This window comes from Chlamydotis macqueenii, chromosome 18 (genome assembly GCF_036417535.1).
Source record: "Chlamydotis macqueenii isolate bChlMac1 chromosome 18, bChlMac1.mat, whole genome shotgun sequence".
Taxonomy (NCBI): Eukaryota; Metazoa; Chordata; class Aves; order Otidiformes; family Otididae; genus Chlamydotis; species Chlamydotis macqueenii.
Window position 1 is genome coordinate 365010 of NC_141573.1, and position 26486 is coordinate 391495.

A 26486-nucleotide genomic window follows, 5' to 3' on the forward strand; every position below is an offset into this window, starting at 1 on the left:
GAACATTTGGAAGTAATTAGACCTGAAGGGAAATGTTGGCCAGGCTGGGAGACAATGACAAGTGCCAGGAACCCTGGGTGCCCTTTCTAGCCACTTTGAAGTTCATTCAGATGGTACAAAGCTCTGTTTTGCTTTGCTGGGGGGGAAAAAAAAAAAAAAAGGGGGGAGGAAGGGAATGAGGCATGACAGGCCCATTGAAAAGGGAGCAGGTTCCTGTGAGCTGACAGAGAAACTGAGTACTGGAGGAAGAAACATATTATCAAAGAGACCGACAAAAAGGCCTCCTATGGCCACTCTGCTTTATTACATCTACAAATTGTGCAGATGCACACATAGTTCAGGGAACAATTGTCTATACATGGAAAATGGAAAACAAGTTATTACCATAATATGGAACCCCAGCTGTCCAATATGAATCACTGATCCACAGAGAAGACTTCAAATAAAACACAGCACCATGGCTACTGTGGCACTATAGAGCTCATCTCCAGTATAAGCGCAATTCTAGCCAACAATATTCATCTCCATACAACATCTGCAGGAGGCAAAGATCTGGACTAGTGCTTCCCTCTGTACACTAACTGCACTGCAGAGAACAGCTACTCTGCTGTGGAAACATTCAGACCAGAGAAATCCATAGATCGAAGATCAGATGAAGAGACCCTTTTACTGCTTTTTTTTTCCTCACCCTAACTGTAATTACTGATGTTAATTATCTGTAGTGAAAATAAAACCCAGAGCTTGGGGCAGAAACAAACTCCACATGCATTCCATTAACAGATATCTGTATTCTTTGTCAACAAGATTCTGGCAACTGAAAAGAATACAAATGCAGCAGACCAAGATGTTCACAGCAAAAGCCTACCCGAACAGTTTTAAGTGACCTACGTGCATCCTCTTCACTCACCTGCCAGCCATCTATGCCCAGAATTAGCAACAGCAGTGACCTCAGCCAGCAAGAAGCAGATAAAAGTCTTGTTCTAGGCAGCACTTAACTATAGGTAAAACTGTATCAGTCTGTATCTTGCTGTAGAATTCAGGCAGCTAGGCTCAAGTTATCTCTGATAGTAGAACTGGGAAGATCTGAATTTAAAAATACAGATAGAAACAAAGTCCTTTGCAGAAATTATATAGGAATTACTTCCCCCTTAATTCTCTATTCATATTATTTGCAGGCAAGAAACCTTAAGTTTAACCTCTAACCTTGCTTCTGTAGTCACAAAGACCACAAACAGGCCTTCCACTCCTCCAAAAGGTGAAACTGGCATCTGAAATAGCAATTTTCTATTTGTAAGTAATGTTCATACAGATTAGCTCTCTCCAGGGCCACCAACAATTTCTCACACATTCTGAGTAAGTTCATCAGGAAAGAGGCACAGCTGACTGCTCGCTGATCCAGCAGCCCAGAATGTTTCATCTCTTCCCACCTACAAAATAAACATAAGAGCATTAAAACATTTAACCATGCAATTTGTACTGTTTTGTTTCTCAGTAACACAGTCTGGTTGCTGAGGGTTCTATATACTGCTGTGCTCAGGCGACAGTTGGGTAGCACGTAGGAGCACTTCTCAGGGGAGATGGAATGGTGAATACATCATAACTTCCGGAGCAGGGAACTTCATTCTACATGGTGGTGGATGCCTTGTCCTTGGAAACATTCCAGGCCAGGCTGGATGAGGCTCTGAGCAACCTGATCTGGTTGGAGATGTCCCTGCTCCTGGCAGGGTGGTTGGACCTTAAAGGGTCCCCTCCAACCCAAACTGTTTTATGGTTCTATGTTATTAACATGCATGTTAGAGCATGTTATTAACCTTTCATACCAGCTGTTAATGGGTTACCTGCACAGGTTAGCAAGATGTTATTTCATACCTTATCCAGATGATCTTTACTTGGGAAAGAAAGAAAGTTCTACTTTTAAGTGGAATGCTTCAAGCATACTGGAAATGGGAAACAGTAAACATACTGTTTCCCACATGATCTGCATCAGTATCCCAGTACTAGTCTAAAACAGACCAGCTACAGCAGGGAAACACACCAACCCACTGTTTGCAGCCTTCCAGCAACCATTTCACACCTTATGCTACGCTTGCTGGAGCTGATGGCCCCATAGTATCTTCCGGAATCAAATACTAAAATTCTCATTCAAGAAGTTAACATTTGGCACTATTAGCCAGGGAATTCCATATAATTCTTCCTAGTTTTATTGCCATTAAGGGAGTTGATTGAATGTCTGTCTGGTTTTTTTTTTTTTCCTCCTCTCCTCCTCTTCTCTGCCAGTGCATCAAAAAGCTAATATTGCCAATTGTTTAATTCAGGAATCCTTCTTCTAGTTACCTAATATTTTGTAAAAATTCTCATATAAAATCACACATAATCTATTGCTTCTGGGACTAAAAACAAGGCTGGAGTTTTCTGACAGGATAAACCAAGAAAAAATTCATAATGGAAACTTGGTTGCAATCTTAACTATGAAAAACCACTACTGTTTTGCAGTGAACATCAAAAACAGAAAGACCAACAACAACAACAACAAAAAAAATCAAGAGAAAGGAAAGTACTAAACCAGACTATACCAGCAATGGAAAAATAATGATAGAGATTTAACAGATGACATAGGCCCTTGGTACATAGAATTTCATGCCTATTAGTATTTGAACTACACTAGCATAGTTAAGAACTCAACACATTACGCCCAGAACTTAGTTAAGAATGCTGAAAGCGTATGGATTAGACATCAGACTCCACACTGCACAGAGCCCGCACTCAGACACTTCCCCAGTAAAAGCTGAGGTTTAAGTCACAAACTGATTTGTGATTTACAAGCATTGAACCTGCAAGCCTTATGTTGACATCTTCAAGAACACTGTCAACATCCAACACGTTTGGCACAGAGGATGATTTCATGATACCTGGCAGCTTCAGCCATTTGGGTATTTTCCCAGGGGCCCTTCTCAACACCTGTGTAGCTTCACGCACACTTGCTGGTTCTGGCTGCTCACTGGTCTTTTTGTCACTTTCCACTTCTGGTTCAGATAAGGATGGAACTGTTGATTCTAAAGATGACGAAGCAGAAGGAACTAATGATTTGGACAAATATCTGAGGAAGAAAAGAAGTACGTAGAAGTAAGTCTCATTTTTTCATAATAGCCCCCTGTACCACCACCACCTTTACAGTTAGATTGAAAAGGCTCCTCTTTTTCTTGCTAAAAGCCCTAGGATTTACTTGAATGAGTCACTGAAATCTTACTTTGGAAAGGAGGACTTACAAAGCTATGATGTCAAGAATGACAGTATGACTGTTTCAGGAGAAAATGCAGTCCTAGTATCTTCAAAGCACATTTCTTTGTAGTAAGATGGGTTCGTTTCATGCTTCCTATCCCTGAAATACTCACCCATTTGCAACTCCATTCAGTCCCAACGTACCTGGCTACTAATAAATCAGCTTCAGAAGGGGAAACTGCAGAGCTGAGCAGGTCCGATTTCAGGTAACAATCTGCTTAAAAATGAAACCCAAACACTTGTTTGGTAATATAGAGACATCAAGCACCACAGAATCATGTAGCTCTCGGCTCAGCAAATACCTGCTGTACACTATAGTAAATCTTCATCACCTTCCCCCAACTGACAGAAGACACAAATTATGACAGTTTCTTTCACAACTCAAGGTGCCCTATTTCATCATTCGAACCTCAAGATCTTGATATTTTCTGTCTGTGCTCACTGCATCTCACAAACTTTTCTGCAAAGCCAGAGTGTGCTTTAATCTCTGGGAGAAATAGAGATTCTAAGCCTAAACCAGAGGTGTCAATCAAAGATTCAGATCTGTTCTCCCATCTCCAGCCAGTCCTCTACAATAAGGAAGTCTGTAAAACTGTTTTTCATAGTCACTTGTCTAGTTAACATTTTGAACAATGGAATTTCCTTCTACAGAGTCGTCGTTCAATCATTCTTGTCCCCACAGCAGATAATGCCTACTACAGGCATTACAAATAGGCTAACAAATCTCGTAAGAAAGGTACTACATTTCCATTTGTGCTCGAGCTAACTGACCAAGCTAGCTCTGAGGAGCTTCAGCCATTCGGAATGGGAACATTCACCACCATTCTCGAGGACTGCATTGCCTTTTGTCAGAACAACTCTGAACGTAAGGATGTCATTCTTCTGGATCTACTATAGGAGCTACACAGCCAGCTGAAGAAGAGAGGAAATTCACTCACCTCTGTGCTCCTCAGATCCAAAATGAATGACAGCAGTTGGAAACAGTTTAGCCTGCAGCAAAAGGGGAAACAAAGAGATCACTGATCGTAGATGCTTTCACAGTCCACTGTGAACACCAGAGACAGGTTAGACAGCGATGGACATATTCACAGAGTTTAAGCTGAGGTCACTGAACCATCTATAATTCAGAAAAGGCTAAAAATTGTGTAGAGCACAGGGACTCAGAGTAAGACATGAAGCAAAATTCTATGATCTATTCTACTACACAGATGATGAGACCCGTACAGCAAGTGCTCATTTCGCCGATGAGCTGTCATTTGTTTTCCTCTGTCCCTGTATCTCAGGCCATTATATTTCACCCACATTCTCCAATGCTGAGCAGGTAACATGAGCATGATTAAGAATCTTCCGAGACCTGAGTGGCTGATGGTAAGAGAAGGAAAATCCAGCTATGCCTTCATAAACCTATTCTAGATTATTCTATAATGCTTATATGCTGTCTCTAGTTGGAATTTGTATAGTTTCAACAGCTTTCCAGGATGCAGTATATCCTTTTATAAATCCAGCCTGAATCCCTAGTTCCTACTTGTCAGAATAACTGCCATATTCAAACTTTTAATCTATTTAGCTCATTATGTGACCTAGATAACTCGAGGACTGCCTTTTTCATGTCTGCATTTATCAGTGTGATGATCTTTATTTCATCTTCAAATGTTAAGGATTATTTTGTATTTATGTATCTACCTCCAAACCAGACAAAAATAATGAACAGCATGGCCAGAACTAATTCCAGCAACACACCAGCATAAGCGATCTGTGTTTTTCAACAATTCCTCTCCAACTATTATTTGAGATGTCAGTCAGCCAATTCATAATTCATTTAGCGTGTCCTTTAATTACACTGTGTGGCATACCTTAAAAAAAAAACTCCCACATATAAGTCATGAAGAAGTGACTCAAGTGAAAGTAAATTAAAGTATGTAAATTTATTGAGTCTGTGATCTCCTAAGTACTGTCTCCATATAGAAAGACCAATGATAAGAGGACAGTGCCACAGTGCCCTGGCTGACGACATCAGAGGAAAGCTGGGAGACACTGCCAGTCTTGCTGGGAATGGCACCAGAAAAGTATGCACCACATTACCTTGAATCTTATCTTTTCGCCTACCTCTTCAGTACTCCGCAATAAGAAGCAATTTCTGGTCAAATGCACTCACAAAACACACATTAAACAGAGTTCCCATTAGCTCATAATCTAAGATAACAAACTCCTCCTCCTGCAACCCAGAAGTGCAAGAAAGCCAGAGTCAACTTCTGCCACTCTACCATTAACTACCACTCCACAGGGAAGAGACACTCTCTGCAGGTTAGGGGGGAGCAGCGGGGGGAAGAAGGAAAAAAGAAAAGAAGAGAAATGAAAGACTGGAAATGTCTACAATTCTAGTCAGCAGGCCTGGTTCCTAATTTAACCTGTTCAGAAATTTACCACACTGCTTTATACTTCAGTTTCCCCCATTTTCAGGTATATACCTTATCAAGAGCATATACACATGAAGAACGAGATGGCAACTGATGTCTCTCAGGTTACTCAAATGTAATGCACCAGATAGTATCCAGCCTGCTGCAGTTCACCTGCTTCTCTCTAATTCTAAATAGCAGCAAATCAAAACGATGAAGATTCTGACAAGTTACTGAATAAAATTCAATACAAAATACGAATGAATTTCAACCTACTAACATATTAAATGACATTATACGATTGAGAAGTAATTTGTCAATAGTTCAAATGATAACCCACTGAATGAGTAATTGTAAACATACAAGATAATAAATTCTTTTCAATTAGCCCTAAGTAATATATAGAACCAGATTCAGGCTAATAAGAAACAGTGATCACAATGTAATAAAATTTAACACCATAAGAAATGAAAACATAGGAACAATTAACACAAACACTGTATTTTGCAAGACCGAGTTACCAAAATTAAGCATGCTGACTCAAGACGTGGAAGTCAAAGGAAATGGAAGTAAAACCTTTAGCTGTTGAATAAACATTACTTGGAAAAAATGGAGTTTCAGAAATGCTGTGCAGCCCTAACTAAAAAACACAAGCAGGAAAGTAAGCATTAAAGCAAACTAGCAAATGTTGTCATCTACCCATAATTAAAACAACAAAGATCTTTCAACTCTGGTAGCTAATACTTCTGAGGTCAATAACAAGGAATGAACCAGCAGAATGGGGGCAGGGAAGAAAATTCAGAGAACTAAAATACAATTCAAGGATTAAAACAACAAAAAGTTACAACAAGAGTTTCAGATAAAGGAACTTCCTAAAATAATTGACTGGGCCACCAACTATTAAGATTAAGGAATCCAATTAAAGAAGAGAATTTCAATGCCTTCTTTGGATCGGTTTCATCATCAGGGAGACCTGGAGAAGCGTAACTTTGTTCTCGATCTGTAACAAAGTACAACCTGGGTAAGGCTGAGCAGCTAAAATGGGCAGAAATACCTTGCAATGTCATTGCCACCACAGAACCACTCAATAGTTAAGGATAGGTTGGAAAGAGCGTCTGAAGATTGGCTCGTCCAAATCCCCCTGCCCTGAGAGGGGTCAGCTAGAGCAGGTTTCTCAGGACCATGATGTTCAGTTGGGTTCTGAGTATCAACAAGGACAGAGACTCTACTGACAAGACCCGCGCGGAGCCTTCTCTTTTCCAGGCTTAACAACCGCAGCTCTCTCTGCCTCTCCCCATATGTCAGATGCATTGGTCCCTTAATTATCTCTTGATCCTTCGCTGGGCACCAGAGAAACTGTAAAACAGGACTCAAGTCCCACTGGTTCAAGCAAGGAATCACAAAAGCAACTGCAGGTAAGTCAGGAGGGTACCTACCTATGAAGCTTGCTCTGCCACGTACAGTGATTACAGTACGACACCACAACCTCAAAGAACTGAACCAGTAGAAAAACAGGTACTGGAACTAAGTACTGGTACTGGAACTAAGAGATGCATTAAAAAGCATTACATCACCATGTCCAGGTGGCACATCCAAGTGTTCTCAAGGGACTGCAGAGTAAGAGATTTAAAAATATTTACCACAGCCTGTTGTGATAGGGCGAGGGGTAATGGTTTTACACAAGGAGGAAGATTTAGACTAGACAGAAGCAAGGAATTTTTTACACTGAGGGTGGTAGAACACTGGCCCAGGTTGCCCAATGAGGCGGTGGATGCCCCATCCCTGGAAACATTCCAGGCCAGGTTGGACGGGGCTCTGAGCAACCTGATCTGGTTGGAGATGTCCTTGCTTCTTGCAGGAGGGTTGGAACAGATGGGCTTTGAAGGGCTGTTAAAGGTCCCTTCCAACCCAAACTGCTACATGATTCTATGATTACATTAAGCTTCGTGCTAAACACAGACACAGCTGCAAGCACAGGCTTGTATTTTTAAAAGGGTTTGAAGGTGATATGCAGAAGATTAATACGCTATGCAACCAGCTGTACCAGTAAGGATTCTGAAAGAAAAATATTATGAGAATTAACATGTCATTGTAATACTACATAAAGAAAAACGAGACAAAACAATTATTTTAAGCTTTCAGAAGGCCTTATAGTAAGAGACAGGTAAAGAAACCAAATAATCGTACTTTAAAAGAGGTAAATACTGTCATAGCCAGAAACCATACACAAAGTGTTGATGAATGGTCTACATTTACCCTGCCAAACAATAACACTAAATTCCTCACCTTGATCCAATAAATAAATAAATAAATAAATAAATAAATAAATAAATAAATAAAAGCAACTGCCCCTCTTCCTATCATTAATGCATACTGAGGAATTGCGCAGGGCAGGCTGCCTGCTCTTGAGTTTTCTTGAAACTCTGTTGCTACCATCAGCCCAGTCAGAATGCTGGAATGATGGTCCTCGGACCCGACCCAGCACAGCGATTACCAGCGCTCAAAGGAACCCTCATCTTCATGGAGGAGTCCGTGGATTGCCACCTGAGACTAATAAAACTGCATTAACTGGAGGCAAAGTGAAACCACTTCACCTATCCTCCTGATTACAAACTTCAAACGAGTATGTGAAATTGCACATTTCTGGACAGTACTCCAAAGGCTGCAGGAAACTTTCACATACAGTACGGCCTACATCACGTTAGACTGAAGCAGGAGACATTCATCAGTCTACTCCAAGTCTCAGCTCCTGCTGAAGTGGCCAGGCATCTTCACATCCTTGAACAAACATTTTAGCAGAAATCATTATTTATTAGGTCTTTAACATTTAATTCCTCAATCAACAAGGCCTAAGGTTGCCTGCTTCAGTCACAAAGACAGCTCTCCATAAACTTTTTTAATTAAGAAGTACCAGACACAGTTTAGAAACCCCAGAGAAAACTCTTGCAAGAGCTTTGATGTTTCCGCTGCATTCGTCTGAAGGGATCCCTCTATTTAGGAAACGGGTGCCTTAAAAAGGGCCCCCTCCCAACACACATACACTCAAGCCCTTTTACACACAACATCCTTTTCATGCCAGCTGCAAGTTGGAAAATGAGGTTTTTGTAGTGTGTTAGTGTTGGAATTTTTTAATAACCTCCCCTCTCTTTTTTTCCCCTCCCGACCAATTATCTTGGTAAATAATTAACATTCTGAAGGAGATAAGTAAGCACAGCATCTCAGAGCTCAAAGCCCTTTAGTTCAAAGCCCTGCCCTTTTCTCTTCGTTTCCCCGCTGCCGCCACCGAAACTTCCTTGTCAATCAAGCTCTGGGCACACACATCAAAGCTTCATGTGGGAATGGCCCCAAGGGGTCAGAGAAAATTCATGGCAGGGCCTGCATGAGGCACAAAGAGAAAAAGAGAGTGAGAAACATAGACCAAGAGCTAGATAGACACACTCAACCACACAAACACACAGACTGAATACGCCCCAGTATAAACCTCTACTCTATTTACTCACAGGTTGACAAATAACCATAGTTCTAAGTTTCAGGATCCACCTCGACAACCCATTTCCCACTGCTGGCAAAACATCAGTCCAAACATTTCAGTTCAAAATCTTTTAACTGAAAGAAACTTCAAGGAACTAGATAGCAGCTCGCAAGTATACAGAACACAGCCTCCTTCCCATGGCTCACTTCCCCGCATCCCTAACCTCTCCTAGGGGTCAGCCAACACAGAGTCCTCTCTTGCCAAATTTACATCCAATAAGTTCTTTTTCTTCAATGCAAATAGACTACTGGCTCATTCATGCAACCCTTTGTCTAGCTTCCGTTGTGCAGAATTCTCAGGTACCATCCCAGTTTCAGCACTGCTGAGGGTTCAGTACAGAAGGCAGGTAGCTACATCTCACCAATCACCCCAGGAATTCTCCAGCCAGTCACTGGCAGGACATAACCCTGAGATTTTTTTGTAACACAAAAGTATTTAAATCAGCACCAATTTCACATAAAAAAAAAAAAAAATCAAAACAAAACAAAAAAAAACCACCCCAGCCAGTGGAATGATCCCACTGGCCAAGGAATGTCTTGGCATAAAGATGAGAAGGCTTCAGTAGCTGCAGTCCAGGAAAACTGTACAAACCCAAAGTTGGAGCCTTCAGTATTCTCTAACACTGCTAAGAACGCAAGGATCAAACACTGGGCAGACTATTACCTGAAAACTATATTCTCGAGTCAGCTGGTATTTCCTCATCTGCAGTTGTTCTAATGCATATATCAACATCTCTAAAAGAACTCTGCTGTTGTTAACCTCGCTGCATAGGATTCTTACCAGAATATCTGTGAATCAAACAGATTTAGAACCTCTTAGAATCAAACTGAGTCTGTCAGATTGACCAAAAGAATGATAGGCTGTTTGAAACAAATATTCAAAAAAGGGCATTCAGTTATCCGCAATACGAATGAGTCAACAGCTAGTCACTGTACTCAGCTACCCAGCATTTCTCAGCCTTGCTGCTTTGATTTCCAGTCAAAGACACAACGCCATTCTGACAGGGGAAAATAGATGCTATTAATCTATCAAATTATAATGTTCAAATCACAGTGTGCAAGGCATATTTACAAGACACAGTTAGGTTATTATTTTTACTGCAACAGCAACCAGAAATCCAATTGAAAATGGTGTCCCATTGTGCCGTTACATGTACGTAATGAATGGCAATATGCAATATAAATAAAAATGCAAGAAAGTATGAGACTTTGGGGTTTTTATTTATTTTTTTTTTTATACTGATGAAAAAGTAAACCCTAAAGAGGTTAAAAAACTTAGTCAAGGTCACACAGGATGGCGGTAGCAGAAATTGGAACTAAGTATGAAAGTCTCCAGAGTCCCATCCAAGGCCTCAATCACATGATAGCCTTCTTCTGAAGGGATCAGAAAGTAACTGGTGAGGGAAGAGGAGGAAGCCAATGTCCTGCTTACTGTTCTCCCCATTTAAGGACTATCATTCCAGATGACCAACTTCTCAGATTTTACAAAGATCTAAATAACACAGCTTCATCAATTTACTTAGTTACAGTTGCAGAAGTTTAAGTGAACACTTTCCATTTCTGAAACCTGAAGACCAGCCTGTTACTCACAAAGCCGCTTTTGGTCTGAAACTGTGTAGCTAAGTAACTGGAAAGTTTTATTTCAGACAAGCAGAGTGCAGCTTCTCAGATACCATAGTGGTGTGCATGGTTTATTACAACAGGGTATCACGGCTGCAGAGTGCTATACTGGGGCTACTGAATCTTGCATTCCATTATAAAAATATCTACACTAGAACAACATTCCCCTGTGAATCCAGCCGCGATACACAAGAGGAAGATTTCTGCTTTGTTTTATCACGTTTTAGTAATTACTTCTCTAGAGTACACACAAGATTTCACGCAGAACCCTCTCCAACTAACGTCTCAATACTTCCTTCTTCACTAGGTATCTCCAGACACATTCAAAAAATCCTAGAACAGCTTATTGCAAAAAACATACGTTACTACTATGCAGTTATTCTGTTCACTGACAGAGTGATGCCTTCAGACCAGGCAGAGACTGCTGCCTAAGAGGAACTTGCAGCTGCCAGAATGAGAAGCATTCTTTCCGTTACACGATCTGAAAAGATTAGAGTGCCACAGGTCTGCTGTTAGTTTGATGTTAAAAGATGAATAAGAAAATAAGCACTTCAAAGGAACACGCGCATGGAAGGAGAAACCCAAGCTACCAACATGAAATACTGCATAGTACACACACCCCAAACACATAAACTTGCTCTTGGAAAACTTCAACCGGAAAGCCAGTGGATCAAAAGCTTCTCCAGCAAGACTGCAAAGCATCGCTGAAACAGAAATAAACACTACAGTCATGGTGAAAGGGGCAAACTGGCTAAGTGGTTTGTGTTTATAACCTGAGAACAAAGCTGCTCAATGTGGACTGCAACTGCCAAAGGAGATGGATATTCTGCACCCAGTACGGAGGAGGTCTGATCCAGCTAGAGCAGCGGGCCTTTAAAATTCATAAGGCAAAGATAAGATTTTTAAAGCACTATTTTGAGAAGGCTACTTAAGAAGGAATCCAGGTATAAAGAGCATTCATTGAGCCTTTGAACTGAGATCAGAAAGACCTGGCCTCTGAAATTAACAGTAGAAGAGAGAACATTTTTGGCAGAATTTCCACCCTAAACTCCATCATACAAGGCAGGCCCTCATTTGGATTGAAGCGCCTAGCCTTACCCAAAGTCAGCGTAAGAAGCAAGCACGGACAGTCTTTGCAAGCACGGTTAACAGACCTCACAAGACAAACAAGAGGTAAGATTGCTACCAAAATCTAGTCAGATGAGAAAATCCTGAATGAATAAGTAAAGAGCTAAGACTTCCTATATGAAGGTGAATGGCATCCTCTGGGCTGGATGAATTTCACTGTTAATTCCAATTTTCTTTGCTAGTGAGTGGAATAGCTGTGAGGCCTGCCACTGGAAATACCTCCGACAGACTGACTCTGATGAAGTAATTTTTTCTGAAATTGCATTCAGACTCTTGCCAAAAGCAGAGAAGACTTCACACTGCTCAATTCGTAGTTGGCTTCACTGAATAAGCATGCCAGACGTACTACCCAAACTGGCATTAACAAATAGGATATGGAAACAGAACCAAAGGCAAAGAAAGGAACAAACAGCTCCTCTGGATTTCTGCCCCACGGTACATGCCAGAGGAAACGCTCAGTGTACTCCAAGATCTGATTAGAAGATCTAAATATTTATGTGGAAGCCTGTGGATTCCTTTAGCTCCTCTGAAGACAGACGATGGCCTCCTGTCCTCTTTGCTGCCTTGACTTTTCCAGTGGCTGATATGCTTACCTTCTGCTAACTCTTCCTATTATCAACTCAGCAATCAATGACTTTTTCCACTAACGCACCTCAGATATGCACTACACAAGTGCCTGTTTCTGGGAGGAGAAAGAAGGGAAAAAGCAACTCTGAAAAGCTCAGCTAGCCTAGAAAAATACAAACAAGCAACTAGAGCTGTAAGGAACTCAAAGCCAAGTGCTACAGCAGGGAAGCCTGCAGTTGCCCAGTTCTGGAGAGTAGAACATTATAAAACACTTCAAGGGACACGAGGATAAGGCAGCCAGCAAAAACAGCAATAACAAAAAATGAAAGCAATGCCTTGAAGTCTTTACGGGTTCCAAAATCTCCACGTTGGTGCCAATCTGTGTGCTCACTAGACTGCAAATGCACACATATTTTGGGAGAATTCACTTCAGACAGTTACTTCAGCCCAAGTATCTTAGCAAACAAGTTGACAATATTTGTCTTTTTTTTCCCTGGTTTTGCTTGCAGTGTAAAGGTTCCCCCTCCATTGTAAGTGATCAGATTTAAAGAATGTGGTTCCAATCTCACCAGCGTGAGCAGAGCGAGAGGGTGGGGAGAGAGCAGAAGTGTTGATAATACGGAACTCCAATATCTGCAGTGACTCCTCTTACTGTCTTCAGCACAAATTTCAGTAATTTATAAATATTTGAATATTCAAATATGCTCACATTACTGCCTCAGACATCATCCACTTTTTCTTACAGACAGCACTAAGGAGTGGTGGATAGAGTGGAGGATAACCCACTGCTGACCTAACACCTGGGAAAGCTAGGTGCAACTCCACGATTCACGTCCAACACTGGATAAGTAAACCCAACCAACCAACTCCCAGTCGTATCACAGAAGCAGCAACTCTACCCTCTACGCTAGTAGAGCGTGGGGTTGTGATACCATCAGAAATCATGCAGTGTCCATGACAGTAAGTTCCTAAAAATCCAGGCTGGCAGTGGTTAATGTCCAGAACACTCTGCAGGCTGTCTCTGACAGTCTCAGCAGAGACCATAAGTTTCTAGAAAATCCTTTTGAAGTACATCAAGAGAATTCCCATATCCTTGGAGGATGCTGCTAGAACTCCCTATGTAACAAGGCGTTTCTCACAGAAAGGAGACAACAGAAGGCAATTAAGTAGCCTATGACTAAACTGAAGGGAATAAATAATTGGATGCCTCTCTGCCACAGTCCTACTTAAAAATAATAACAGTCCACCTAGGTTTAGACATAGCACTGTTATGTATTTTGAGAAGACATGAGGCAACCTAGAAAACCACGAACAGACTGTGCAGAAGCCTTAAGCTAACCTCTATTCCTTTACTCGTCATATTTAGGGAACAAGAATCTAAGAAGTCCCAAAGAGCAAAAGGAAAATAAACCACATTAAAAAAAAAAAAAAAAAAAAAAAGCATTTATTAAACTGGGTAATTAGACAAAACCTCATGTTTGCAAGTTAGGAATTTTAAGGCTCACACAATTTCAACTATAGCTCACAGTTATCACTGAGATCATCTTCCTTATGACTGCCTTTGCTTCCTCTGAAAGTCACTTTATTCCTGAAACAAATACACACTACAGAGGTGTTCTAGGAAGCACCTACAGTCTACCTCTATTTTGGTATGTTATCTTCTGCTCAGATAAGATGCGTATGAACGAGTGAACAGCCTAATAATATGAAAGTTAAGTGTTGAAAAAAAATCCAGGAAGGCTAGACACAACACAGTAGTACCTGTTTTGGAAGACCTGTTTTGAACAGAAACATAGGTTTCTAGTCATCTGAGATATATCCCACCAAAATCAAGTGCCAGGTTATGTGTAGGCATCCTTGCAAGGGAGCTACATCAGATGCAAAGCACGCCAGCGGGCTACTGCCAACACTGCTGACACAGAGCACTTGGAGCAAAAGGTGTGGATCTTGGCGGTTACACAATACAACCTGACATCCTTAAAGAGCTGTACTGCTGATAAAGACAATATCCCTCCTCAACCTTTCACATATCCTCCAAAAAAAAAAAAAAAAAAAAACACCACAAAAAAGCTTGGAAAATTAGCTGTCCCCTTACTTTACCTGTGCTCCCTGTGCCCTACAACATCCAAAGGAACCGCATATGCTCCACAGCCCTTCATTCACATTTGCATCCTATGTACCAAAACACAGCATTTTTCCACAACAAGGTCTCACACTACAGGGATGCTGAGTACTGCAAGGTCACCCCAGCATAAAAGCTCTTCTTTCCCTAGCCCAAAAGCCACATATTTTACAAAATATCTTAGTCATATGCCTTCTATCTTTACAGAGCAGCTGTCTTTTAATCTCTTTCCTTCCAGATAATGGGAACAGACAGGGAGCTTTGGCTAAAGTACAAAAGGTTTCCCTTCCACAGACCACATCATGCCTGGAAGGGGAAAAGTCTTCACCTAACCCACCCATACAGAGCCTAACCCCATCCAGCGCAGGACCAAGCACTGCAGCCTGCTCTGCAGCCCTCAGCCCCACGGCAAGTGTGAATACTGACCCGCACAAACTTCTTCCCAGACTGAGGATCTCATAGTTTGGAAGGCAATACTAGAGAGCAAGTAAGAAGTGGTGAGCAAATCCTGTCCCCCGCACTGTCCCACCTGGCCCAACACCAGAAATATCACCTCTCTTGCTCCTGGTCTGAGCCAGTATCATTTCTACTGAGAGCACTGAGGCTCAGGCAAAGCAGCCGGATTAGTAACAGCCGCCTATAAGAAGGGCATCCAACAATAACACAGTTGCCAGGGACACGAAAGCCAGAGCAACTTCCGCACCCATTTCTTCCGAGAGAAGAAAGCCCTCTTCAGCCGCTGCCAAGCACTCAGATCTGCAGCAGAAAAAGGGAAAGCCTATCCAAGCAGAAGACATTATGGCATGAGGCCTTCACTGACTCAAGGCGAAAGTTAAAGATGAAAAAGGATCTACAGCGGTAATGAGGCGCAAAGCTTCACCCAGAAGCAGCCGACCTACGCCAAGATAGAGGACCATCCTCGTCAGTCAGAGCACTGTGGTCTCTGACAAGCAGTATGGGTAACCAGAATGGTATGACAAGTTCTCGGCAGGAATTGTTTTTTCCTGTTTGATGCTTCATCCAAATAAAATGTTTATAAACACAGAGAACCACTCCTGCCATAACAGACCATGACCTGAAAGGGCTGAAGGGTCCCAGGCAAGGGACACGGGCTATGTGGCCACTGGCATTAAACACAGCTCTTCCAGTCTGCAAACTCATTTTAGGTAACAGCCATTTTACACTCAACTGCATCTAACAACTTCAAGGCTTTAGTGTACAAGCTCACGTGACCTTCCCTTGGCGCACATTCCTGGCAGCGCAGAAGCCACTGCCTCAAAATCTAAAACTCTAAATGGACAGTGGAACCAAAATCCATCTAGGCACACATCTCTTTCTGCTCCCTCTCTTCACCCCGTTTTATCCTTCCAAGCTACCTCAGCCCCTTGCTGCCTTCTCCCTTCTCACACGTCACCCTGAACACACATGACTTTCTTTGCTCCTCAAACAAACCAACTCTCCTGCTGCTTCTTGCCAATCCAGTAACACACGTCTTCCCTTATTGCTAAACCTCTGCTCTGGTGCCAGCCTCAAGCACTTGAGTCAAACCGTGCACTCATTTCCAATGCCCTAGGGCCCAACAGTCAAAGCTAAAGCTTCCCTGAATATAATGTGATTTTTTTTAAACTTTTTTTTTTTAAAGGGAAAAAAAAACCCATGTGATTACAAAAATGCTTGGGCCTGCTCCTTTCACCATCAACTGATTTTTGCAAGTCATATGTGATGAACTGGATGTGTTTTCCCAATTCTGGGAATAAACTTTTGAAAACAATAACATTTTGAAATGTCACAGTGAATGTGCATGGTGAAAAAAATCTAGAAAGTTAAATACCTATAGCTGCATACACATTTCCAACCACCTGAGGTTTCCGCACCAGACTGGCTAAGGGGACAAGCTGCACTACAAGTACAAACTTTGCAAAGTTTATATACTCAATTGCAGAAGGTTTAAAAATGCAGAACTCAAAAGTGAGTTCTTTAAACTCACCATGGACTTTAGTAAGGTCTCCTGCAGAAGAAGTTCGCTTGGACCCAGCAGCACAGCTGCATCAGCAAACCCTTCTAAGTGGGAGTGACACAAGATATTAACAACCACTTGGATTTGCAGCTTATGAGACTCTAATACACTTCAGTCGAGAGACCCGAGCCTGCAAATGTCCATTATCCATCTCAAGTGGAATGAAATAAACAGCAGCCCAGGTGACAGATGGGAGAACCGAGGCAGCAGCCTCTTCAGCTGACTCAGCTGTAACCAGCAGCTACACATCCCCTGTCTACGTTACTCAGATAAAAGTGCCTTTAAAACAACAAACATCTTGAGAAATAATAAAAATTAGTATGCAAAAAAAAGCTTCTACAGGACACCTGGTTAGACTGAGTTTGCAGAGCCCTTACTGTTTCACACATTCATTCTCCATTACCTGTACGTGTCACATCATCACCCGCACTGTAGAGAAGAACACACCACCTCACCAACGAGTTGCTTATACTTTGCATCTTTTTTTCATAGACATGAAACGCTACAGAGGATGTCACACAGCAAAGGAAAATCTAACAAATTCCACTGATACTATCAGCTGTTTTCCCTGGAATACTAAGGCTCATACAGCTTGTTTTTTTTTTTTCTTTTTCTCCTTAAAACGGGGAGAATTATATACGAAACAGTTCTACTAACGAAATCATAAAGCTGAAAAAGACTTAAACACTTAACAAGCAGTAAATTCACAAAGGCTTAATTACTCCAGAATATTAAAAAACAAGGAATATACGCCAGTTTAAATCCTCTGCTATGAAATTCTGAGCACTGTTTCATGTGTATTATCCCATCAGTATTCAAACTGTAGCGTAGTTGAGTCAATACAGGAATCGCTGTTGGGTCAGTTAAGCTGCCACGGTCGCCTAGCCAGGCCACCCCCAGCAATACACAGGGACGCAGGGACAGCAGTACGCAGGCCGAGAGCCCGCTCCGTCCAGCCAGTACCTGTCCCTAGCAGTGGGGAACACCCACCCACCGGTGCACAGAGCATCCTTGCTCTTTGCTTGTATCTCATACTTTCCCCTAATACCATTAGCTAGCAATGATTTTCAGTTCAGACGCTTCCTGAGACGGCGCCTACGGATTAAGAGAGACTCTCGGTAGATATCTTCCTTGAACTTGTCTACGTTTCCTTTGAATCAATATGTACTTTTAGTACACAGCACCCTGTCACAAGGAATTTCACACTTCAGTTTTCTGTTGCATGAATAGTTATCTTCTTCCATCTATTCTAGCTTCTGCTCGCCTCACTTGATGCCACTCACTCTTGTACTGGAGAGAATAAGAAAGCAACCCCTCCCAGCTTCTCCTTGATATGTTATTTCTTTCCCAGTCACTTATTTTGCAGACTGACATGTCCTAGCCTATTAGTCTTTCTTTACGCAGGAGCCATTCCAGATCTCTGATGATCCTCATTCCACTTCTCTGCACCTTCATCATTATCATCTGCACCTACACACAACTCAAGATGCAAGCAAACCCTGGTTTCATATAATGACACAGTGATGTTCTTTATTTTGTTATCTATTCCGTTCTGAATGCTTTGGATTTTGGGAAGGAGGTCGTTTCCGTTCTGACTGCTATTCAGTAATGAGCTGATGATTTCATCTCCTTAAGAGTTTGCTCCAGAGCAGTAACAATCAACCCAAGAGCTCACTGAGACGCATGTGAAGTTCAAAGTCTTTTTTCCCACACATGCATCACTGCATTTACCTACAACTGAGCCAGCTGGTTAAGAAAACGCCAAGTCATCACATTAAGTAATGTGATGATAATCTTTTCATAACATCATGTTTCAATCCCTAAAAATATTTTAAGTATTATTTTACTTGCTTTCCACATTTGAAAAATAACTGTAATGATTCTGTATACTTAGATTATGCTTTAAAAATTGATTTTTCTTTTATTACGGCCAAATTCTCAACAAAACCACTTTGCAATTACAGTTTAAATAGAGTACACTGTGATTACATGTTGCATGGAAAAAAATTCTTAAATCAACTTTGGATTTGCCACCCCTTTATCTTAACAAGATGTTATTCTTATTTTGTGTTTACACAGAGAAAGTGAGAAATGAGAAATAACATTCCTTAAATTTTCAGCTTTCCAGAACCATATCTTGAACAGTCACAGTTCTGTACCAACATGAAGGCTTTGCACCTTTGTCCTGTGACACAGCAAGCACTCCAGTCTCAGGAAAGCCACTACCAACTGAAGATGCTTGACATTAAAACTGACCAGGTTCTGCATCACGTTGTGATTTCTAAAGGAGTCTACGAGACTGGGCTGTAAGGCACCTTGAAGTCTTTACAGACCACTAATTTAACACATTTTTATGTGTTTTAGGAGGTGCCGCAAGCAATGAATTCCACTGTAAATATCACAACTAGGAAACTGGGAAATTGCCATCCACGTAACAAGCACAAGTAATGGTGCCAGGTACAGAACAAAGGCTTTAATACAGCAAATTAAACAGAACTCCTGCCATAAAGTTTCTGATTCAAAGATGAGGAGATCTAATTATTTCTGCGGTGCTTCACTGAACAAGTTACGTTTCAGAAGACGTCCAGAGAAACATGAGATGTATGCTGAAAAAGAGAAAATAAAGGGGTATTGCAGGGGGCAGGGACACGGGCAAGGGGCATCATAGGTAAGCAGAGGATTTCGAGCTTTGTTTAAAAGACAGACCAAAGCTAACAACAGAAACCAGAGACAGCACCTTTGCCATGTGACACAGCAAGCACTTCAGTCTCAGGAAAGCCACTACAAACTGAAGATGCTTGACACTAAACTTGACCAGCTTCTTCATCATCAAGTTGTGATTTCTAAAGGAGTCTACAAGATCGGGCTGTAAGGCACCTCAAAGTCTTTTACAGAGCACTAATTTAACACATTTTCATAAGTTCCGGGGAGCCGCTGTGAGGAATTAACTCCACAGCAAACGTCACGACTAGGAACAACAGACATAAATGTCACAACAACAGAGACCAGAGACAGCATCGGAGGTTGGATGAAAAAGAGGCAGACACAGGCCAGCAAAGAGGGTGCTGCATTCAGGTTTACTGAAAGGACTTAGAAGCTAACTAAAAAAAGAGGAAGAGAATGGTCACGGGAGATTCCAACGTGGCAAGGACTGGCACATCAGCAGACAAGGTGTTTTCCCAATAGTGACAGAAAACAACAGACTAAGGCAGCATCAGAAAGGTAAGCACCTAGAATTTGAAGGAGCAACAAAACATCCAATAGAAAATTAACTGAGCATAGGAAAAAGGTTCATTACAGAGGCAGATTTTGAGTCTTCAGCATCTAGGATGTACGTAACAAAACAAAAAAAAAAAGCTTATCTTAAAGAAAATATAAATAGTGCCCAAACTGGAAGTCCATGAGATTCTAGAGGAAAATGTGGCATACAAGATGGGGGGTGGAGAGAACATCACTTCCTACAGAAACACTGAAAAGAAAGCAGTATATTTTGTAGGGACACAAGTCTGAAGGCTGAGAGAGGAAATCTGGGAACACACCCCAGCCCAATCTTAGAAAAAGACAGGAAAACATCTACTTTATGCAGATCTCTGTTGGTGAGAGCTGCAGAGAGACTACGCTTTTGAATGATGAAAAAAGCTTCCCAAAAAGCATGTTAGAAAATGGGGGTAAAGGAACTCTAGGTGAGGGACGTGCTCAGACATAACAGCTTAGGATCAAAAAAAAAGAGAGAGAAACAGAGAAAGGCAGAGAGCAGTGTGCACTGCCATGTCAGACCAGTCAGTACCAGTCACAGCTCTAAGGCTGCTTCCCTTGCCTCAGAACTGCTAACAAATGCAGAACATTTTTTATTATCTGCTGTTCCTCTACATGTTTTCCAAATATATCATTAGCAATGCAACTACAGCTGGTTTCCCAATGTTGTGGTTTTGTTTAGTGAGGGGGGGCCTAAGGTGGCCGCCACCCTTTGTGGGGTTTCTCAGAAATCTGAAGACAAGATTTGTCCTTTGCTTTTCCCATCGTGGTTACCGCGTGTGCCTTGAGACAGTGTTTTGGGTGGCAGACGAAGGTGAGATGGTGCAAGCCAGGGGAAGCTGGGAGAACTGTCTTCATGCCCAAATGGCAAAATCTCTTGGCTCAAAGACACAAAGCACTTTCCACTGGTATTTTCATTATTAATTAAAAAACACAAAATGGCTTCGAAAAGAAAAATCACTGTTCTCCCCACCCACAATGACATTATGTCTTACCAACACACATGCTCTCCCGTTCTTGTCAGAGGGAGAAGCACAGCCATGCACACTGCACATTCGAACAGAGGCCATGGTCAAGCACAGAGCAGGAAGGCTGACCGAAAGAGAACTCTCCTCAGGCTGGGTGGAGGCCAGGAGCCACTGCATAGCAATTCCTGAACCACAGGACCAAACAGGGCTGTGATCCTCGAGAGGCTCAGGACCCCCTACGAAGCTAAACCTGTCACAAGCATGGTGACAATACAAGGAACTTCAACATAAACAAAACCACTCCCAAAATTTCAAATTTCAGCAGGTAATTCTTAACAGGGTATTAAGAAGGGGAGAGGACTTCCCCCTCTGAACACAGAGATCCACTTTGCTTCCCTGAACATTCAATAGTCTAAAAGCAGCTGCACATGTATCTCTTCCACATGGCCTGGACAGGAAGCTGTGGAATTTGGAAAGCTCCGTTACAAACAACTTCAGAGGCATGCTAATCCCTACCTAATACATCATGCTGCCTGAAAGGTCCCTTTCTCTATCCCTCTACCTGAATGACAGCACCTTTTTAAACATGGTCAGTTTGGGGCACAGTCATTGGCAAAATCACTCAATCAGTCTCTTAACACGTGTGCGGTTTACACAGCCAAGAGTCTCCGGCCAGAGACTTCAAGACTACCTTGTCTGACATTTGCAAAAAAACCTCCAGGACTCTGGATTTGAAAAATTAAATTTCAGCCTTTGAGAAAAGTTACACAGAGAGCACATATTCCTCAATGTACAAGCTGGCTTAAAATAATTTCTCACATAGTGATTGTCAAAAAGGTCAGATTTTTGTCTACTATGGCCTCTAGTTCCTGCTGTGGAAATTGAAAAGTTACCTACCCAAATCCAGTGTCACACCTCCTGCTATACTAGTCCAACTACAGACACAGCAAACTTGCATTAGCTCAGCTCTTGCAAGGATGTTTCAAGGTTAAATACAGTTCAGACTCCACAAGGCGCCGTGTACCTATGCAACAATGTGACCCCCCCAGCCCTGCCACAATATGCCAGCGCATATTGTTGCACAAGGTGGACCTCTTCTGGTGAACAGCTTGTGCTCCAGAACACCTGGTTCCATTTGTCTTGGCTAAACAGAAGTCTACAGGGATCACAACACTATAAAGCTTCTTTTAAAAGTAACTAAAGCATATGGCAAGGTGAAGGGGAGCAGCAAGTCAGAGAGAATCACAGAGCACACATGCGAGTCCTTACCTCAAAGAGTGTCAAACTTTCATCGTTCAAGATGATTCTGGGAGGTGCAATAACTGAAGTTAAAAAACAAGTTACAAAACAGGACCATCCAGCAACCAAAACAACAAATACAGCAGGTATGGGAGGGACTACTGCTCTTTAAAGGAGTGACATATTCACACAGCCCACACAGGCTTCTTATTAGGCAGAAGCATAATGCGGCTAAGTCAGCAGGTTACACCTTCTTTGCACTCTGAGGCTGTATTTAGGGAAGGAATTCCTCCCCAAGTCATACCTCATAGCATCTCAAGATCTCATACGCACCATAGCTAGGAACAGGCTTTGTAAAGTAAGGCCAAATATTACCAGCAGCTCACTCACACAAGTAAAATTGCAAGTCTGCATCTGCAAGGTGGCTTCTTACAAAGTCCCTCAAAACGCCAACTGCGAAAAAAGGAGAGAAAGGTTTGCTGAATTACACGTGTTTCTTCACATGCTGGGTAAAAAAGCTAACCTGTACCAGCAGAACTGCCCTCTGCAATGCCTGTAGATTGCCTTTTCCTCAAAAGAACACTGCTACTATTACAAATATATCTTGCAGAAAAAGAAAAAAAAAAAAAACAAATCAACCAAGCAACCAACCAACAAAACCAAACCAAACAAACAAAAAAACCCACAAAAAGTTACCACAAAAAAAAATCCAAAATCACACAGACAGACTGGTCCCTTAGCAAAATCTAAGGATGACAGGAAATCCAATAGCAGCTGCAAGATTTGCAGAGACTGGTCAGGTGAGCCTCTGGTAACTAGTTACTGGTTCTTGTTCCATATAAAAGCAGCAAAAAAATTGTGAGGGTAGCCGTCACTGCCGGCTTAGAATAAGAGGATCTTAATAACAGTAAAAGCTTCTTCATGTATGCTCTGACCACCTTTTGTGAACTGATGGAGGCAGAAAGGTTCTTCCCCTTTACTCTTAATTACAGCTATTTTGCTTCTTCCTGTTTTTTTTTTTGTTTGTTTCATTTTGGATTGGGAGGGGGTGTTGTTTTTTCCACAAAACTTTTTAAGCTTTAACGTAAAAGAAGTGATCAAACTCATCTCAGTAACATACCATTTGGACACAAACAATGGGATATCAAGTAGGACAGTTTCCCAAGCAGAAATATTTTGCCAGCAAGTACCCTGACACTCTCCATCAAGTAGTCCTGGAAATAAATACCCCTCAGCTAAGTTAATTACCCTGGACCCTTTCCTCATCCAGTTCAGGGGCCCTATAAGGACAGGGTAACTAGCTACTGCTGTTTTTTCAGAGCAGTATTATTTCCCTGGACAGCAGAAAGATCTGTCCAGAGCCACTCTCTTTTGTCATGCAAGCAATCAATGATGAGAGAGGTTAGCTGCAGCTACACAGACTGAAGTGGAGATTGCTCTTACCAGTTTCACGAGGACGAAAAAACCCCTGTAGAACATGACGGTCTGGAAAACGGACTCTCAGCACCACCTAAGGCAGAGGCAAAGCACATGCGGTCAATTGCTTATGGCTGTTCTGTAACACCTGTCCTTGGCTTAGAATTTGTGAGCAAGTTTGTTGTGGGGTTTTTTTGGTTGTTTTTTTGTTTGTTTGTTTTTGTTTGTTTTAAATGGGGAGATTCGAGATATTTACTCTACAGGAGTAGGATAGCATATGGGCTAAGAAATACTGCTCACGTCCTCAGAAAACATGGGCTACCTGGCTTTCAAAGGCTGTAAGAGAGCTAATCTCCAGAAACAGTACAATGTACAATGCAGCAGCACTTATTCAGAGAGTAGAAGCTCTCTGTGCTAAGTAGCGCACAAACAAAGTACAGAGTCACCCATGGACAGGTACAAACAGCGTTATCAGTATCTTGAAGCACCCATAGCAGCTGGAATCTTCTCGCCATACATATGAAACAACTTGTACCACTCTATATCCAGCATTGGTCAGAAAGCACTTAACTTGGGAACGTAATCTCTTTTTTAAATTATTTTTGCAATAAATCAAAGACAAAAACCGCATTAGGATGTAAGAGCCTACAGAGAAGAGGCAGATAGGAAAGCTCAGTCACATAGACCGATATGTGCACAACATAAGGGTTTTGAAATGTCTGGAACAAAATACAAGGAGCTATATTGCCCACCACTTAACCATATCATTACAGGCCAGACGCTTTTACATGGTACAACTGTCATGTAAGTCTCACAAACAATTAACAGGGACAGGAATTGGAAAAGCCTTCCTATAAGTAGCTCAAGATCCTGCTGATCGCAATTGATTGCCAAAGTTACTCAATCCCAAAGTATGGACTAGCCAGAGGGACTGGAAAAAGAACAAAGGCTACCTTTTGGTAACGCTCTAACTTTTCCTTCAGCTGAGCCTCTCTGAGAGATTTTGTCATCAGTGGACCTTCTTCCAGGCGTTTCCTAGATACATGGGAAGAAGACGATTTTGTAATTTTGTAATTTTAAGAAGTGTTTTTATTTTATTACGAAAGCGAAAGGTCCAAGCAGGGCTGATGAGAATTGCTCAACTGTTCCATGTATCCCTCACAGCATTTTCCTCACCTCCTGTGGTTCCTACCCCAAAAATCTCATCTATGGAACTACTGAGTATCAGCAACAACACTGTATAAAATTAATTTTCTTGTACAAGTTAAAAAATAAGTTCTCTACAGCAGATGCCAGAAAAGATACTAAGAAGAGCAGAGGAATGTTTGCTTAGACTACTCGAGAAGAGATGGACTTGTTAAGCCAATAAAAGAGAGACTAAAGTTGGACGTGATTCCTCCAGGGAGGGAGAAGAGCTACCGAAGCTGAAAAACAATGCTGGCACAAGAAATTAATGGGTATTAATTAGCAACAGGGAAACAAAACAAAAATAAGTTTCAAGAACTGACATTGCAGACTAGTGTTTTGAAAGGAGTCATGGGTGCAAAAAGAATCTACCTGTATTTAAGAGGAAACAATAAATTCAAGAAAACAATTATACATTTTCCTGTAAGTAAAGAAATAAGATTACATCCAACAGATACCATGTTCAGCTTTAGTCCTTCTTCCTTGTTTGCAGTTAATTCTGAATAATCGACTTAGTAGGCTAGATTTTGGTGAAACATTTGATCATATAATTCTGCACAACTATTTGCAAGTTAGTCTCTTATACCTACACAGTTTGAAGGACCTCTTCTAACTTTTAGGAACCATCAAGGTGTCCCAGGAACAGCTGCCAAACAAAACAACTACAGGCTTACTTCACCAACTGTATCCAGAACTGTCAGCTGATACACCACATTCCAAGATGCTCTGAAAGTGCCAACTCACAATCTGAAAAGCAAACATGAAACTAACCTGCTTCATTCCTTCTTTGTGTACCAGTTGCCAATTCACACCACTTCTCAGCTCTTAACGAAGTCAGAATTAAATTTGAATTGCATTTACAATATTGCATTGTATGCAGCTAGATTTTGTTAAGATTCACCAGCTGAGGTAAGAAGCCAACTGGTATCATTTCATGTGTAACTTGCCTTTATTTTTATCCTTGTCTGTGAGAGGAAAGGGGATTACAAGCATCAGCAAATTTGGAAATTAGGTTTTTTTTTTTTGAGGGGGCTGTATTCCAGTAACCCCCAACCAAATGATCCTACATTTGTACCACTAAATAATCCAGACCCACAAGTGGTAGAGCAATTTTCAGGCCAATCTGTGTATTCATGTGGATTTCAGCAGCCTGTGGGGGAAAAAAAATCAGCTCTAAATAAAAAGTTCAACTCAGATCTGGTTACAGTGTAAAGTAGGCTGCCTCATGGTCTCAGAGAATGCCTGTAATGTATAAAAGAATGTTATGATCCACTTGAAACTAAATACATTCATGAAATTAATTTCTTTAAGGAACATATAGACAACAAAATTCTGTTGTGATAAGGAGGCTAGTTGATCTTAATCTGAGTTTTTAGTTCAGAATTGGAATAAAAGTACAGTAAAATCGTGAATATTTGGCAGCAAGCTCCTTGAACAGTGAGATGCATGGTAAGTCCAGCTTCCTATACTTCTGCCTCTTTGTGCATGTTCCAGATATTCTCATGCTTTGATTTGCGGCTAAGTTTGATTTTGCTTTATTTCCATTTGGGTAATGTCTCAAAGTTGGTCTTTTCTGATGAAGTCCAATAAAAAGTTAGTTCTCTTACTTAAAATACAAGGTGTTTCTTCCTGGCTGAAAACGCTACTAGCTACTACTGAAGTCAGCGGGAGTTATTCTTATGAAGCTGGATCGCTGTGTTCATATATTTGTCCATCACAAGTCACTAATTCCATACATTTAACTTCCAATACTTAACGTGAAG

At 41.5% G+C, this 26486-nt stretch overlaps 1 protein-coding gene across 1 annotated transcript in view; it reads right to left on the reverse strand.

Annotated features, from left to right (window-relative positions):
• Positions 1-282: 282 nt before the first annotated feature.
• ASPSCR1 (ASPSCR1 tether for SLC2A4, UBX domain containing) overlaps positions 283-26486 on the reverse strand; it is a 48493-nt gene continuing 22289 nt past the window's right edge. The window contains exons 9-16 of the mRNA XM_086762622.1: positions 24492-24573; positions 23566-23632; positions 22513-22575; positions 22153-22205; positions 4218-4269; positions 3424-3493; positions 2910-3097; positions 283-1427 (exon numbers count right to left, since the gene is read on the reverse strand). Coding sequence (XP_086618748.1) covers positions 1414-1427; positions 2910-3097; positions 3424-3493; positions 4218-4269; positions 22153-22205; positions 22513-22575; positions 23566-23632; positions 24492-24573 — 589 coding nt within the window. The 3' untranslated portion in view covers positions 283-1413. The remainder of the gene's footprint in view (positions 1428-2909; positions 3098-3423; positions 3494-4217; positions 4270-22152; positions 22206-22512; positions 22576-23565; positions 23633-24491; positions 24574-26486) is intronic.